This window comes from Anas acuta, chromosome 8 (genome assembly GCF_963932015.1).
Source record: "Anas acuta chromosome 8, bAnaAcu1.1, whole genome shotgun sequence".
In the NCBI taxonomy this organism is placed as follows: domain Eukaryota; kingdom Metazoa; phylum Chordata; class Aves; order Anseriformes; family Anatidae; genus Anas; species Anas acuta.
Window position 1 is genome coordinate 11,042,755 of NC_088986.1, and position 15,061 is coordinate 11,057,815.

Below are 15,061 nucleotides of genomic sequence, written 5' to 3' on the forward strand. Positions count from 1 at the left end.
CTGGTTTCCAGCACAATGAATGCAAAGTACTAAATATGAAAGCAATAAACATACAGCTTTCTGGGACGTTTATGAGCCTCCCTTCTCAAATAAGAGTTTTTTTTTTTATTTCTTCAGTGAAGAAATTCAATCTAGTTGCAGTGCAAAGGCTTGCAAGAGATCAAGTTTTACTGCCTTATCCCAAACCGATCCAAGCCTGGGTTGCAATGCATGAGCAGAACAAAAACCGGTGTTTTTAAAGCAGACCCAGACAGTCTGTTGGCTCACATTAGCCTCGTCTCCCACACTCCTTGGTGTCAGTACTCCACAGAACATGGAGCAGTTGAACTTACTTTTCATAAATAAATGTACCACCCTATTGGTAGCATCATAACAATGTTTATGATTAACTCTATAGATACCCTGCACTGGAAGCTCTCCACAGGGTTAACTGTTATTGCATGAGTTAGAAGCCAAAGAAGTATTATGGAAGAAATGTTAATATTTCAAAGTTTTATTCCAGGACAAGTTCTGTTCTTCACTGCACCAGTATCAATCCGGCATAACTCCAGTGAAGGTACGCTGATTCAGACTTGCTCAGCTCTAATCAAGATTAAATACAGCGTTGGATTTTATTCAGAGATTTACTATTCCATACCTATGCAACTTCCCCCCCTACTTTTGCAGGCTAAAGAAACCATCACCCAATGCAGAAGGAAGCAGGCAATGACACACTCCAGTTGTGATTGATATTAATTAGTAGAAGGGAATTAAGAGAGGTCCTATTCTCCCCATTAGCACACCATACCCATTCCACACTCAGCACCCTGAATTTCTCCCAGATCAGACCATGCACCCACACCAGATCAATTTCCAGGTATTAGATTTTAAAGCAAGATGCAGGGATAGCAGAAAGCATTTGGGGCATCGTAAAGAAAGCAACTAACTACCACTAGCTCTGGGGTTAGTAAACCAGAATTGGGTGTTCAAGCTTTGCCATTAGTGTCAGGCAGCAAGCTCTCTTTCAAAGTGTGCAGGCAGAAGACAGGTGCTATGTTGGAAGGCAGCATGTTGCTCCTATGAACCTAAGAGGAAAGGCTACCAATTAAGATAAAATGTGAAACCTTTCCCAGGGTTATATTTTCTTTTCTCCAAGACAGTAAGTACCCACATCCTTTAATTGTTAAGGGGTTTAAAGTTATAAAAAGTAATTCTTAGCTTTCCCTTGCAGTTCACATATCATTATACATACACTGCAAATTAAATTTTATTGAGTATGGTGCCCACTATGGTGTGTCTTGGCTACAGCTTATGTTTTCCTGATAGCCAAATGGATAGTTACTGGCTTCATGAAGCACCTCCCACACAAAGGATTTCTTTTTTTTTTTTTTCTGGTTCAGTTTAATTGAAGGTCGTGCTTCGGTTCCGAAGCAAGTAAGGTCGGGCACCATTTGCACTGTGCTTTGATAATGCTGGTCGACCTCTGCCAAATAAAAGTTTCCAGCCCTATTTGTTGAACTGTAACCCTTTTGCTTTCTCCTTCCTGGAACCATTCCTGCTGTCTTTCTCCAAATAACTCAACTGTTTATTTAGCTGAGAAACTCTCCCAGTAGCGTGGAGCAGTTTCTCCTCAGCTGGTGGGTGACATCATCCTAATGCCTTTCGCATGAGAACAGGCCGCACCGCGACCGCACGTAATGCGGCCAGGTCATCTTCCTAGCCGGGAGGTGGAAGCGGTCCCACGTGTTAATCCCCGTGTCGTGCTAAGACCCTTAATGCTTCCACTAGACTTAGCAAAGGAGCTCTTTTCTTTATCCAGCGTGGCTGGGCAGCTGGTTCCCCCAGAGGCTGACTCGGTTACCTGCCTCCCAACATGGCTACCGTGCCCCGTCAGATAGCGGCCTTGTCACGAGCTGGGAGAGAGAGAAGAAGGCAAGGTTGTACCTGAGCCTATCGTATGTCCAACGGAGTCAAAGGAAAGAACGACTGAATCTGTAACACAAGAGTACAAGTTCATTTTCCCCTTTTTCTTAGCACCATTGCTGTAACATTTGTTATTTTACTTTAGTAATTCCTTATGCTCCATTCCACCAGGAAACACAAGAACTTCTTCAGCAGCCAGCCAGACAACGGGCACCCAGTATTGGAGCATTGGAGAACCCAACAAATCATGATGTCATTACCCAACAAAGTAGCTATAATTTATTAAAAATAATTTCATTTCATGCCTAAAGTAAATGAGTTTGGTTGACCTTGCCAAAACTGAAGCATAACATGCTTTTCACTGCTAGACTGCAGAGTTCACAGTTCTTTCTTACCATATTTATTATGAACTTTTTGTCCCCATTTTGGCACTTCGTTATCAAGATCAGCTCTTCCTGACACTCTGCTTGCTAAGCCAAGTACTTTGTGCTTCTTGCCATTCTCACCATAAGGCATGTCTTCCACATCTTCAATCATACCAGTGGCTCTCACACAGACACATTTCAAGCCATCAACATCCTTCACCTAATGCAACAGGTGTATGAAATATCCAAGAAGTAAAACCTCTACTTGACACCCTTTTATTTTGCCATCTGGGGAGCACATCAACACTGTTTACCACGGTCACAATAGCGACTGTTGCTCACCAGCTAATTACCGAGACTTTTAGTCACTGTTACGTACGATGGGACAAACTGTGCTGCAATTGTGCTTTCTAGTTCCTAGTTTTTAGATAAACAACTTCAAATTTGGCCATGTAGAAACAAATATTGCTTGCGTGCATCTAGCTCACCACATGATTCAGCCTCCTTTATTAAGCATTCGTTTTCCTCATATACCACTCCACAGCCTAGAACCCATTTGCAAGATTTATCAGTAATGGTTTGATATTCTGCCCCACCAAGTGGAGCTGCCATATGGTACAACACTCAGTGCTGGTTTTCTTCCAGCTTTATTCTTGCTAGAGATAAAATAATTACTTTGGTAGTAAGCCACCTGGTTGGCCATCCTTTTTATCCCAATCCCCAACCAAAGCAGAAAGTCCGTGGAATTCTACTCCACCACCACCAGAGCAGAATCGGGCCCAGAACTCAGAGACAGCTTGCCAGTGTGCAAACACAGGGAAGAACAGACTGCCATGAAAGCACTAACAACTATGCAGTGAGAAGCTTTAAACTGGCACAGCAACTAATTGAAGAACGGCCTCTCACCTTCAGCTAAATGAATGGACTGAATTCCTCAGTTTCTCTTTGCAATTTAGACCTCAAGTGTAATCACATCACTTGCAACATCACAGCAGCTGCCTTGGTGCAAGCCCTCAGCACAAGGCAAAAACCACAATCACGATCAGATTTAGCACTCTGGAAGGAGGTTAAGCTCCCAACAGCATCACCTTGCATTTGGGCAGGTGACAACCACAGACACTGACAGTTATCCCAATTCAGCTGATAGTAATTTGACATAGGACAGACCCCTGGAGTTTTCTATACTGTATTTCATCCTTGTGCTCATTTCCCAAATCTTACAAATTCAATAAGAAGGTGTTGGTTTCCAAAATCAACACAGTAAAACCATTCATCTAAATGGATTTAAAACAATAAATAATATTAAATTTAAAAAAAAAAAAAAAAAAAAAGGCCTGTTTTGTCCCAGATCCAACACTGTGGTAGTAACATTAAAAAAATAGGGAAAAAAGATTACTAGTCTCAAAACTTACTCCAATAAAAATAAAAATCCATCTGGACTTAACAACTGTATTTCCTCTTTTGGGAGTGAAATTCAGACATCTTTATATTATTCTAAATAGCAAGGGGTTTAATTCTTTTTAACTGTGTTAAATTCATCTGCCATCAATTAATTCTGAAGTATCTCTGTGGGGCTCTACTTGTAAAAAACTGTTGAGATTTTTATCAACATAAAATATTGCTTTGTAGTTAATGCCAATCTGAAATGTCACTCATTTTCCCCAATATATTTTGCATTCAGCCACTGGGTGTGAAATGTTAGGACCTATCTAAGAATGGCTGAAAATCATTGCAAGCCCCATACTTACCATTTTTGCAGGCTGCAACGATCGTATTTAATGTTTCAGTTCCTTAACTGAAAACATTAGCATCCTCCCAAAAACAAACACGACCAGCAGAGTGAGGATGCGAGCTCTCTTTTCCAATTCAGCTCTCCATGTGACTATTAGTTTTAGTTTCAACACCAGATTCACTGAGAATAGCCTGTATTACAGTCAGCCTCCCCAAATCACAGATCTTTATTAAAACACAGTGTTTATTTCTGACATTAACGCTTCAGAAAGAAAGGAATAAACGTTGAAAGGGCTGAGAGGATAATCATCATATCACCTTTTCTCCACCCAGATAGCTGTTCACATGCAATGAAATTGAGTGTTACAGGTGATTTTTGTAATAAACTGATGGAGATTTGATAAGCAGTTGAGTCAAGTCTGATTTATTTGCAAAGACAGAGTCCTGCTTTCACAAACACAAGAACAGGCTTTTTGCTTCCAGCCTCAAATCTCTTCCAGACATCACTCAGTTCAAAGTCCTCTGGGCTTTCTAGACTTTTTTCGGAGGCAAAGTGGTTGCTCGGCCCACACAGTGCCTTCCCCCAAGCCCCTGAGCCCATTTTGTCTTTCAAAGGCAAATAAAATTTAATAAGACACGATGTAAAACATACCCACTTACACACGCCCTTGGTCTAGGTGCCAAGAAGTGCTCACGTCTGAAGGAGCAGCCTCTGATGTTTCAGCTACCTCCTTCCATAAGGCAGCTTAAATGTTTTTTCTTCTACCTTCCCAACTGAAGAGCAGCCTTCACGCTCAAATCATGAAACCTGACACCCAATAACTTGCCAATGTGCACAGCTTAAGGCTGCACACACCATAATGCCAGCCTTTTACATCTGTTTTCACGTTAGCTTCAATCATTTTTTCAGTAGCTAGAGCAGGAAAAAAAAAGAAAGAAAAAAAACACAAGAAGATACAGCATAAACCAGATGTAATCCTGGATCTGGTCCAAACCATCAGAAGAGACAAAGACAGAAGAAATACTTTTTTAGAAGGCACTCGGTGCCAGGAATAACATCTGAGACCTCACCAGCCAGACAGCAGAGCTGCTTTGGGTCACCTTGGGTCCAAGCCGCTGTGGGACCTACACGTTGGGTCACTTCCCACCCACCAACCAGCTACAGCACCTGAAATCAGAGCAAGGTGTGAATCTGCTCCACCACCCCAAGAAAACCAGAGCTGGCAGAGCTACCTGGATTTGCTCCACCACAGCTGTTTCAGGCTGTGGAGTGCCACGCGAGAGCTCACAGTGACAGATCCAATACAGGATCCGCCTGGTTTGGGAACCAGGAGTTCCCAGACAAACTGCAGACAGACCCAGCGCTGCTCTGGGAATAGATTCAAACTCCAATCTGGGCGTACAGCTGAGCTTGCCTTTGAAGGAACACAACTGGATTTGCACAGTTCTGCCCTGAACACAAGAAATCCTGCAAAACAGAGCTGGCTCCCCTTGTCACTGCACTTACCTGGACCCTGTAGTAACTGTGCCCTGAGTCTCCCAGGTATGAGGGCTGACTATATTTCTAGGCTAGGGTCCCACACTTCAGAAGTCCCTGAGCCCTCATCCCACCTCCTCACGTGTACATACCCCTTTCCACCCTAGCGTCCCCTCTCTTAGGTGTCCTACAAATCCTTCCCTCTATTTATTTTGTTATCCCTGAGCTTCTGACAGCCTGGATAACTCTACGCCACAGTCCACTGGCCTCAACAGAGAGGAAAGAAATTACTCATCTTGCTGCACACAGTGCCTAGGTCAAGGCATTTCTGGACAGCATACAACTATCTGACCGCTGTCCCTTACAGGCTACTGCACCTTCCACCACTGCAGCCTCCCAACACCTCCATCCTCAATGAAAGAAAAATAAATGAAGATCTGAGTCTGCGTAAAGGAGTGATGATCCTGACCAACAAACTGTAGAGTTTGTAGCAGACACAGAAACAAGATCATCCTGGAAAACGGCTTAAGTTTATACTCCAAGAAAGAGCCGCAGACACCATAGGATAAACATCCAATATCCTGCCTGGGTACTGCACTCTGCAGAGATGTGTGGAATCAGCTCTTAGTGCCCGATCTTGTGGGCTTACTGAACCCGTGTAAGAGCAAATACACAGACCAACTTCCAGTGCAAACACTTGTCCTTGCTTTGATTTCATCATTGATGAAAACACAGCTCTGAAAATGAAAATCCACAGTGGCAACACAGAATGGTGATGGCAAATATAATCCATGTTTAATAAGGAAACATAATCTGTAAGTTTACTTAACTGGTGTTTCAGAATTTCAGCGAGACTCTTTACAGCTTCCCTCTGGGAAGCCACTTTTTTTCCCCCTACAATTTCTCCCTGCAAGCATTTGTAGATACTTGTCTCATCCTATTGAGAACCAACGAAGTAGAACCAATAAATTCTCTTATTCTTTTTTTTTCTTCACATAAAAAAACAAAACAAAACCAGACTTTAGCAATAAACAGACTTCCCTGGCAAAAAAAAAAAAAAAGAAAAAAAGAAAGATTGCGTGCTGCTTTGGAAGTGGTCCTGAGAAACCACAAACCATTAGTCCCAGAGGAGTTATAAGAGTTTAATAATAAAGGCTTAACACAGCCTCAATATCACATACCATTACAGTAATACGCTCCACAGAGCTAGCCAAACAGGGAATACAATAATACAGAGCAACATAAGGCTGCAATTTGGCACATCCTCTTACAGAGCTCAGGCTCTGAGGTCTGCACTGATTTCTTGTATGCATGATCACTTAAATTTCTCATTCCATAACCCTGCACTCCAGAAACACTGATCAACTCCTACAGAACTGCAGCCTATATTTAATAACATGTAATGTGATTTCTACCTCCAGAGCTTGACCTGAGACCAGATATCCTGCAGAGCTCCACCACCTGCACTGGGGATGGCAATTGCTGTAACAACATTCAAGAATAAAGTTCTGATTGAGAGTCGGAGTGAAACAAAAGATGTTAGGTGCTGCTTTTGTAGCACTGAATGAGAAGACTATCCATTACAGAAAAGGTCTGTCATTCAGCTGCCTCCCTTTTTCAAGGGAGATAGGATCAAATACCCCATTAGCAATCAAAATGTATTTTCTATTTAAGAACAACTTTCTATGATGCAAACTTCCTATACTTAAGGTAAAAAATTATTTGTAATTTAGAGAAAGAAGTGGCCAGTAATTACAAAAAATATCATGTTTCACCTAGTCGGAAAATGAAGGTCACAAATGCAGTGCCACTCTCAGAAAGATACTACTGTGGAGATTCTTTTGGCCAGATGACCCATCTCAGAGCAACTCTGGCTCAAAAGGAAAAAGTATTTGGAAGAAAAACAGTCATCATGACTACCCAAATTCTAGATAATTCTTACGTCCAAGGAATTGAAGGGAACTAAATCAGTTCTATTTCCCAGAGATACTGCATAGATAAACACTCTTCCTCAGATTTTGTAACACAACTTCATCTTGAGAACAATGAAGATACTGTTTTAAATTCAGATAAATTACCAACAGAAAAATAACTCTTGTCCAGTGTGCGACTATTAAAAGAATGAACACCTTAAAAAACACTCATCTAAGAACATATAAATGTAGAGGCAAAAATATAAGCAGATATTGACATAAAAGTGACAAACTTATACAATGCTTTCTTTTTTAAACAGATGACAAGTACATTCTTCTCTCAAACATAAGAGGAAATATATAAGTTATTTTCTGATTTTCACAATGCTGCCTGCACTTACAAGTTACTTGACAGGTTACTCTTCAGTTCCTAATTCTTTGTTTTACTTGAAGACAGATTTAGGGAAGAGCTGTCATTTACCTAGTCTAACAATAAATTATTCGGACAGCATTTATCAAATATCCTATTTTGGCGTAAGTATTGTGTCTCCCACCTCGTTTATTCTGTCTTACTAAACTTACTTCTATAGCACAAGCAATTTTGATACTTCACCTTTCTGCAAACACGGCGAGATGGCTCTGTCTTAGGACCACTAGTCACTACAACATCTCCAGTGCCACAGCCTCACAGCTGCTCACCTTCTTTATTCAAAACCCAAGGCACTAATTACGACACTCCATGGGCACCACTTGTCACAACACCAGTGGAGGTCAGAGGACGTATACAGGACTGCCCTCACCAGTAATCTCAGCTCCTACATAGGTACTCTGTGAAAAACAGTAGGTAGCGTTCCCATGCTGACACACCACAAGAAATTACAATTGCAAGCATGTTGTTTGAGCAGGTATCCTAACACCTACGATGTGTGAGATGAGGAATATATTGAGATGAAACTCACAGCACAGGCACCAGTTTCTCATCACAGCTGTGCATGCTAAGAGCAGTAACCAGAGGGGCTGCAAGTTTTGGCAGGCAAAGCACACGAGCAGTTTCTGCTCAGCGCTGTCTCCCACTGATAGCAGCCCCGAGTTCGAAGTTCAAACCTATTCCCTTTATAGGAGGGGAAAAGTCACTCAGCAACAGGATGAATCTTCAGCAACAGGAAACATCTGACTGTAAAGAACATTTCCAATGAATTCTGGATTTTGTACTTTAATAAACTGCTGCAGTGCAGCCTTGTTTCTATTACAAGAAGTCTGGATGCTGGCCCTCTGTGCCACTAGTACAGAGATGGAGGAACGTGCTCGTGCTCAATCCACATAATGTAACCTGTGGGGAAGAGTCACCCTAATTTAATTGTTTTATTGTTTTACTCTCAAACAATTAAAATGGAGAAAACATATTCTGATGTAAATATTAATTCACTTATACAGTTCAAACTGAAAAGCTTCTCCCTTCTAGCTCCAGCCAGCATCTCTGCACACACCATCCTCATTTGCGTAATAGCAGCTTTTTTAGGCATACAGTCCCCAGGTGCTACAGCAGGCCATGCAGGTTCTTCCTCTGTTTCTGTGGCTGACTCAAGGACACTCCCTTTTCATAGACTAATGACTCCATGGCCAAGCCTACAGCTGAACCCTCACTCCTTGCTCATTGAATTTGGTCTTTTTGGCTCCTGTCTTGGTTGACTCACCACCAACCAAGAGCACAACTGCACTGAGTCCTCTTGCTCTAACTCTACAGTCATGAACAAGTCTTTGGGTGAAAGAGTTTCTGAACTGTTGAAATAAACAGCCTGCTTTTTCTCCAAAGAGCCTCTGGTAAAAGGCTTACGAGCTAAGAATGGATATAGCTAAGTATTGTAGCTTGTCTCAGCAATCTTCGGTGGCACCAAGATCTACCAGTTACACTGTGAACTGCAGAGCAATCCTCTTTCAGCTCTCAGCATCCCTTTGGTTAATCAAAAATACATCTCTTCAGGGTATGCTGCCTGAAGGGCCTCGTACAATCTCATCTCCCTCGTGAGTTTCATGGAGCCTCGCCGACTGTCACGCTTGCTGTGGCGCGCATCGTCCCTTTTCCATCAGGACGTTTGTAATGAAGTGGCAAATTAAGTAAACAAGAAACAACGCTCATGTTCCAAACAGATGTATTTTTCAAACGTTCTGAGCGTTCAATTTTCTTTATTCTGCAATGAATGAACTGAATGAAAAGCTGTGGCGTCCTGCGCCAGCTGGCAAATGCTTCAAAAGGATATTACATTGCTATTGTCTTCAGCGGTGCCCAAACAACCATTTAATAGCAGGAAGCGTTGATATGTTTTGCTCACAAGAGCAGGGTTTGTTTGGATCCCTGACACATCTTTGCAATGCCACGACCAACACAACCAACCCTGGGCACGAGGACGATGTGATGCTTCACTCTGAGCGTGTGGGATTCGCACCTCCTGGGTACCTGCTGCATCTGCCTCTCCCAGGGGACGGCCGACTGCCCTGGCCTCACAGGCTGCTCCTTCCAGATGGGATGGACAGAGATCCCCCAGATGCAAAGGGAAAGGGGAGTCCAACGTGGTGCAGGAGTTCAAGGAGAACATACTCATCTCTGAGGAACATGACACTAGATGCAGGACAGATCTACTGTGGAAGGTCAGGAAAAGAAGCAGGCCAAGCTGCACCAATAAAGCTGCTATCCAAGAGGTTCTTCTCTTGACAGGGAGAAACCCTTTAATGAATCCCAAGCAGTTTCTCGGCATTTTAAGGAACTCAATTATTTTTATTGCATCATCCAAAGCCAAGTCTTATATTTTGGTTTCAATTATTAGTGAAGCACCAAGAAGTCACTCATACACCCAAATTCCAAAGCGGGACATGCAATAAATTACAAAACAGTAAGACGTCTCTCTTCTAAGCTTAAGAAGCATGTGCAAGGCAGAAAATGGATACTGGCAGCTGGGAAGTACACAGGAACAAATGTGAAAATGTGGTTCAAGAATACAGCACCAGCTTGGTACAATAACATTTTCTTGAGCATCAGTGGTTGTATCAGACTTTAATCACAGCAATATGAAGCGAAGCTGTATTTTGTTTGAGTAAAAGTATCACATGGGCTTTTAACCTTAAATCATAGTCCAGTAATTGTACTAATGACAGTGTCTTAAACTTACACAGATACCCTCACAGCTTTCAAAGAGCTCTGGGAGGCAGCTGCACATGAACTTCACTTTACATACAGAAAAATACCTACATGCAATTAATAGCAACTAGGACTAAAATTATTTTAATGCTCTGGTCTTCTTTTCATGCTTACTGAAGCCGTTCAATGATTTTTTCCTCTGTCCTCAGTATAGAAAGAAAACTTTCTTTGCATGTTGGCTTCTCTGAGCTAGCTCTCAGAAACCTCCCCTTCCTCAAAAGCAATAACCAGTACTCCAGAAATATAAATACTTCCATCAGGAAACTCACATTCTTGGGTTTGTTTGAAAATGATCTACTACTTCGGATAGCGAGCCAGTGGTCGAAAGCCTCCCAAAACCTTAAAGCATACATCTGGCCCGGCTGCCAAAATAACTGCCAGCAAGTCCATATGGACAGCTTTACCGTGACACTTCTCATCTCTCGTGTCTGCTCACAACCCAAACAAACGGCAGGAGGGGGTAAGGTACAAGAGAAGTGCATGGGCGCAAAACAACTCCTGAATACAAGTGCTGTATGGGCATCTTCTCTACAAAATGGCAACGCTCTACTTCTGCATTACAAGAACAGACCAGACTACTTATTCACATGAAAGGTGATAATGAAGACAAAGAAATGTTGGATTGATTTTTCACTGTTGCTTTTTTGGCCCCTCAGTTTGGGGACAAATTTTTTTTTTATTTTATTTTAAACAGGATCACCACAACTGATTCCAAAATCTGAAGAGGCTTCTGGCCCATCAAACCCTAGAACTCATTAGGTTTCCAAAACATGTTCTAAAATTTGGATTTCAGAGATCCTACACAGTACATGATTTTAGAGGTAATTGATATATATAGGGAGATACCAAGCATGTTTTCTTTCAAAGTCCATGCTTTGAAGAGCAGCTTGTGACTCCAGGTTCTCTTTACCTTGCAGCCACAGCAGCTGATCCACACAAGGCATTACCTCCACCCAAAAGCCACACCATGTCCTAAACCAAACACCAACACATGCATCTGAAATTAAGATGTTCCAGAAGTCATCTGTGCATCCTAGAAGGATGCCAAAAAATGCTATGCTGTTCCTTGAGTATCTGCTTGACTATGAGAACTCCCATATGCAGATGGGAATAAAACCCCACACACAAACTGTAGCTTTGAACAGTGCGTATATAGATTTTTCACTTCCTATTACCTTCTTTTACAAAAGTGTTTGATTTGAGGAAATCACTTGCTTCACCAAAATGTCAGAAAAATAACCCCGAGATGGACTAGATTCTGCCAGCAGGTTGTTTCCATGTGCAGAAAGTGGAGGACAATGGAGAAGTTATTCAAACAGCAGCAGCACAAGAGGAAGTTCATCATCACACTACCTAGTCCCTGGACAAATACAGCTGGAGATTATCTAAAGAAAAAAGTGTTCCTCCCATCACACCATGTATAAAAGTACAATGAATCTCTTTAAATTAAGACTTGGCAGAGAAACAATCCAGTGAGGGAACAGATTCAAGGGCACACAGAAGGTCAAATACTAAGAAACATTGGTTCCAGTCTAAGATCAATGGACATAAACTTCTAAGCACCTAACTAAATTTCGCAAACTTGTGAAACCAAACACCTACTCATACGTTTTTGTTCCCATCTCTCTAAAAGGAACACCAGAAATTTCAAGGTCCAGATCATCAGATGTGCCACAATTCAGTGTTGAGTCACACCTCAAACACCCATGCTAACTTTGCTCTTTAGAGCAGCCACCTAGACTTTCAGAGGATTTTTGGCACCCCTGGAAGAGCAAACAAAATGAAAAGCAGCAACAAAAACCCACGCCCTGGATCAATGGATGACTTTAATCTACCCATCAATACAAAGGAGCAGCTTGCTTAAGAACAGTAACCAAGCATCCAGCAGTACCAGCATCACTGCAACACTGAGTGGCTTTGACAAAGTTAATGTGAAACTGCCAACTCCTCTTCACCAAAAGCCACAATTCAGAAACTGAGAGCTGCCAGCACCCATCCTTACAGGAACCCAATTTCCTCAAAGAAAACCCATTGGGATCTCAGGAAGACAAGCCCTCCACGGCATTCCACAACAGAACCCGTTCCCCATTAGCATTTCCAGCCACCTGCTGAAGTGTGCTCCCAGCCAGGATTTCATAGACTCTCTGGGATTCACAAATTTTAGAGTTTCACCATTCTTGGATTACTCCACGAGCAGAACTCCTCATAAATGGCAACAGTCATTTTATTAACCTTATCCTCAACAGCTGCCTCCTCTGCCACAACTATACTTGACTGGCAAAATAACAGCTCGACACTGGCAGGTCTGGGATCAAATCAGAAACAGAAAAACAGCCTCTTGGTTTGTGATATGCCAGCTATATTGGCAACTTTTGGGCCATCGATGTGATTGAAATCGCCTGCACAAAAGAACAGCCAACAGGAAAAGGAGAGAGAGCAGTGAGCAGGGCATCCTATGAACAAGGACTACTGCAGAAGCCTGGGGCACCAGGTCACAAAACACGAGGGTCTGATCACTCAAAGAAAACAAACCGTATGTTTCTTCGCAGCTTAAGCTGGTGGTTTGCAAAGCCTGGGGTTGGGGTGTGGGGGGAGAGGGTTTGTTTGGTTTTGCAAGGTTTTAAAACTTTAATAAAAGAGCATCCTTCTCAGCCTGAATAACCTTGACATTCTTTCTCAACCATACTAAAACAAACATGCCCATGAGATCTCCCAAACCAAATCAAGTAATGGCAATGCTAGCCATAATAGATGTTATTCAGTGTGATACACAAGCCCTAGCATTTTGAGGCCAAGGTCTCCATATGGAGAAATGTGAGCCAAAAGCTGGATTTAGGGCCAACTTCAAAATTGCACATATGGAAGGGAACTACAACCACCTTAAGATCCTCACTGCATCCAAGCAGGCAGTTATCACCAGCTCCAGGCCCACAGACATGTGAAAGAAGGAAATGAGATTTATCAGTTACAGCAGACCACTTTCCCACAGCTGGTTTTAATTAAGCTAATTTGGTGGTAGTGACTTATAGCAAGCAGAGCCTTCTCAAATCACTTTGTAAGTCTTTTTGCCAGCACTTTACCAGCTGTGCTGACCACGAACACTAACTAGGATGTTATTCTGCAGTTGTCTGAACTATGGCATTTAAGAGCGGTATGTGCACCCCCCTTAAATACCACCCAATAGTGCCACTGTTTACAGTAACAGGGTATGGGAAGAAGATGCAGAATATGAAGAAAGGTACTAGATAAACTCCACTGAGAAAGCCCCTTCTGAAAAGGCAGCTGGATCCCTTGCCAGAATCCCATTATGCCTTGGACATACCCATGCTACGTGAAACTTATTAACGAACATGTGGATAGAGAACAGATTTTGTAACTGTAGGAACACAACAGCCTATATAATTCCTAGGCTAGTTGTGCAGTCAACTCCTCCAGGCCAGTTTTTATTTTCTGGATACATACAGGATAGCTTGACCATGAATAAATGCTTTGGGTTACACCATGATCTTGCACAAGTCAGGGCATGGCTAGACAGTGCAAATTTAAGCTGCATTTCCAGCCACTCATAAGGGGATGGCAAAGGGTTTAGCAAGGAAGACATTTAAATGACATCTAACTAGACTGAAGTTTTTCTAGGGGAACTGCATGCAGCAATAAGAATCAGAGAGACTAATGGCATCACTACCAGCACGGGTATGTAAGACCAAAAGACATTTAGAACAGATCTATCAGTAAATATAACTTAAGAACACACCAAAAGAAAATATTCTTTTGAAAAAACATTTAGCGCTTACTCAGAGCTGTACTGCCTAGTTCACACAAGGTATGCATTTCAGATACAGAAAAAATCTTTCATTCAGATTAAAGCATGCAACCTAGTCAGCTCACCACAAATGCAGCCTGGAGCATTAATGCTACTGATGCCCAAGCCAGGGAAGTCACAGAACCAAATGCTACGTCACAAGCAATGCAAAGAAAACAAGGCATATAGCAGGGTCGTAACCTGGAGCTCCAGAAAAGCAGAATTCAGCCTCCGCCAGGACCTGCTTCAAAGAACACCATAGGATAAGGGCTTGGAGAGAAGAGAGGTATTGCAGGAGAGCTGGCTGATTTTGAAGGAGCACCTCCTTCACACTCAAGAATGGTCCAGACCAGCATGAAGGGAATTGAGCAAAGGCAGGAGGAGTCCAGCATGGACAAACAAGGAGCGCCTGTCAAAATTCAAATGTAAAAAGCATACAGGAGGTAGGGGCAGGGCCAGGTGAGCTGGGAAGAAAACAGACACTGTGCTAGCGTGCTGGGACAGGCTTTGGAAAGCCAAAGCCTGCCTAGAGTTTAATCTGGTGAGGGACAAAAAGGGCAAGAAGGGCTTTCTATAGGTAAATCAGGAGTAAAAGGAAGACCAGAGAAAATATGGGCCTGCTGCTGAATTGGGCAGCAGGCCTGCTGGCAAAAAAAAAATGCTGGAAAAAAGGGCAGA

At 42.4% G+C, this 15,061-nt stretch overlaps 1 protein-coding gene across 8 annotated transcripts in view; it reads right to left on the minus strand.

Annotated features, from left to right (window-relative positions):
• ST3GAL3 (ST3 beta-galactoside alpha-2,3-sialyltransferase 3) overlaps nt 1–15,061 on the minus strand; it is a 175,852-nt gene that overhangs the window by 132,113 nt on the left and 28,678 nt on the right. For 7 of the 8 annotated variants that reach the window (XM_068689688.1, XM_068689689.1, XM_068689687.1 and 4 more), the window contains one exon: nt 1,924–1,971. The exons of the other annotated variant lie outside the window; for it this stretch is intronic. In XM_068689688.1, coding sequence (XP_068545789.1) covers nt 1,924–1,971 — 48 coding nt within the window. The remainder of the gene's footprint in view (nt 1–1,923; nt 1,972–15,061) is intronic. 8 annotated transcript variants of the gene reach the window in all.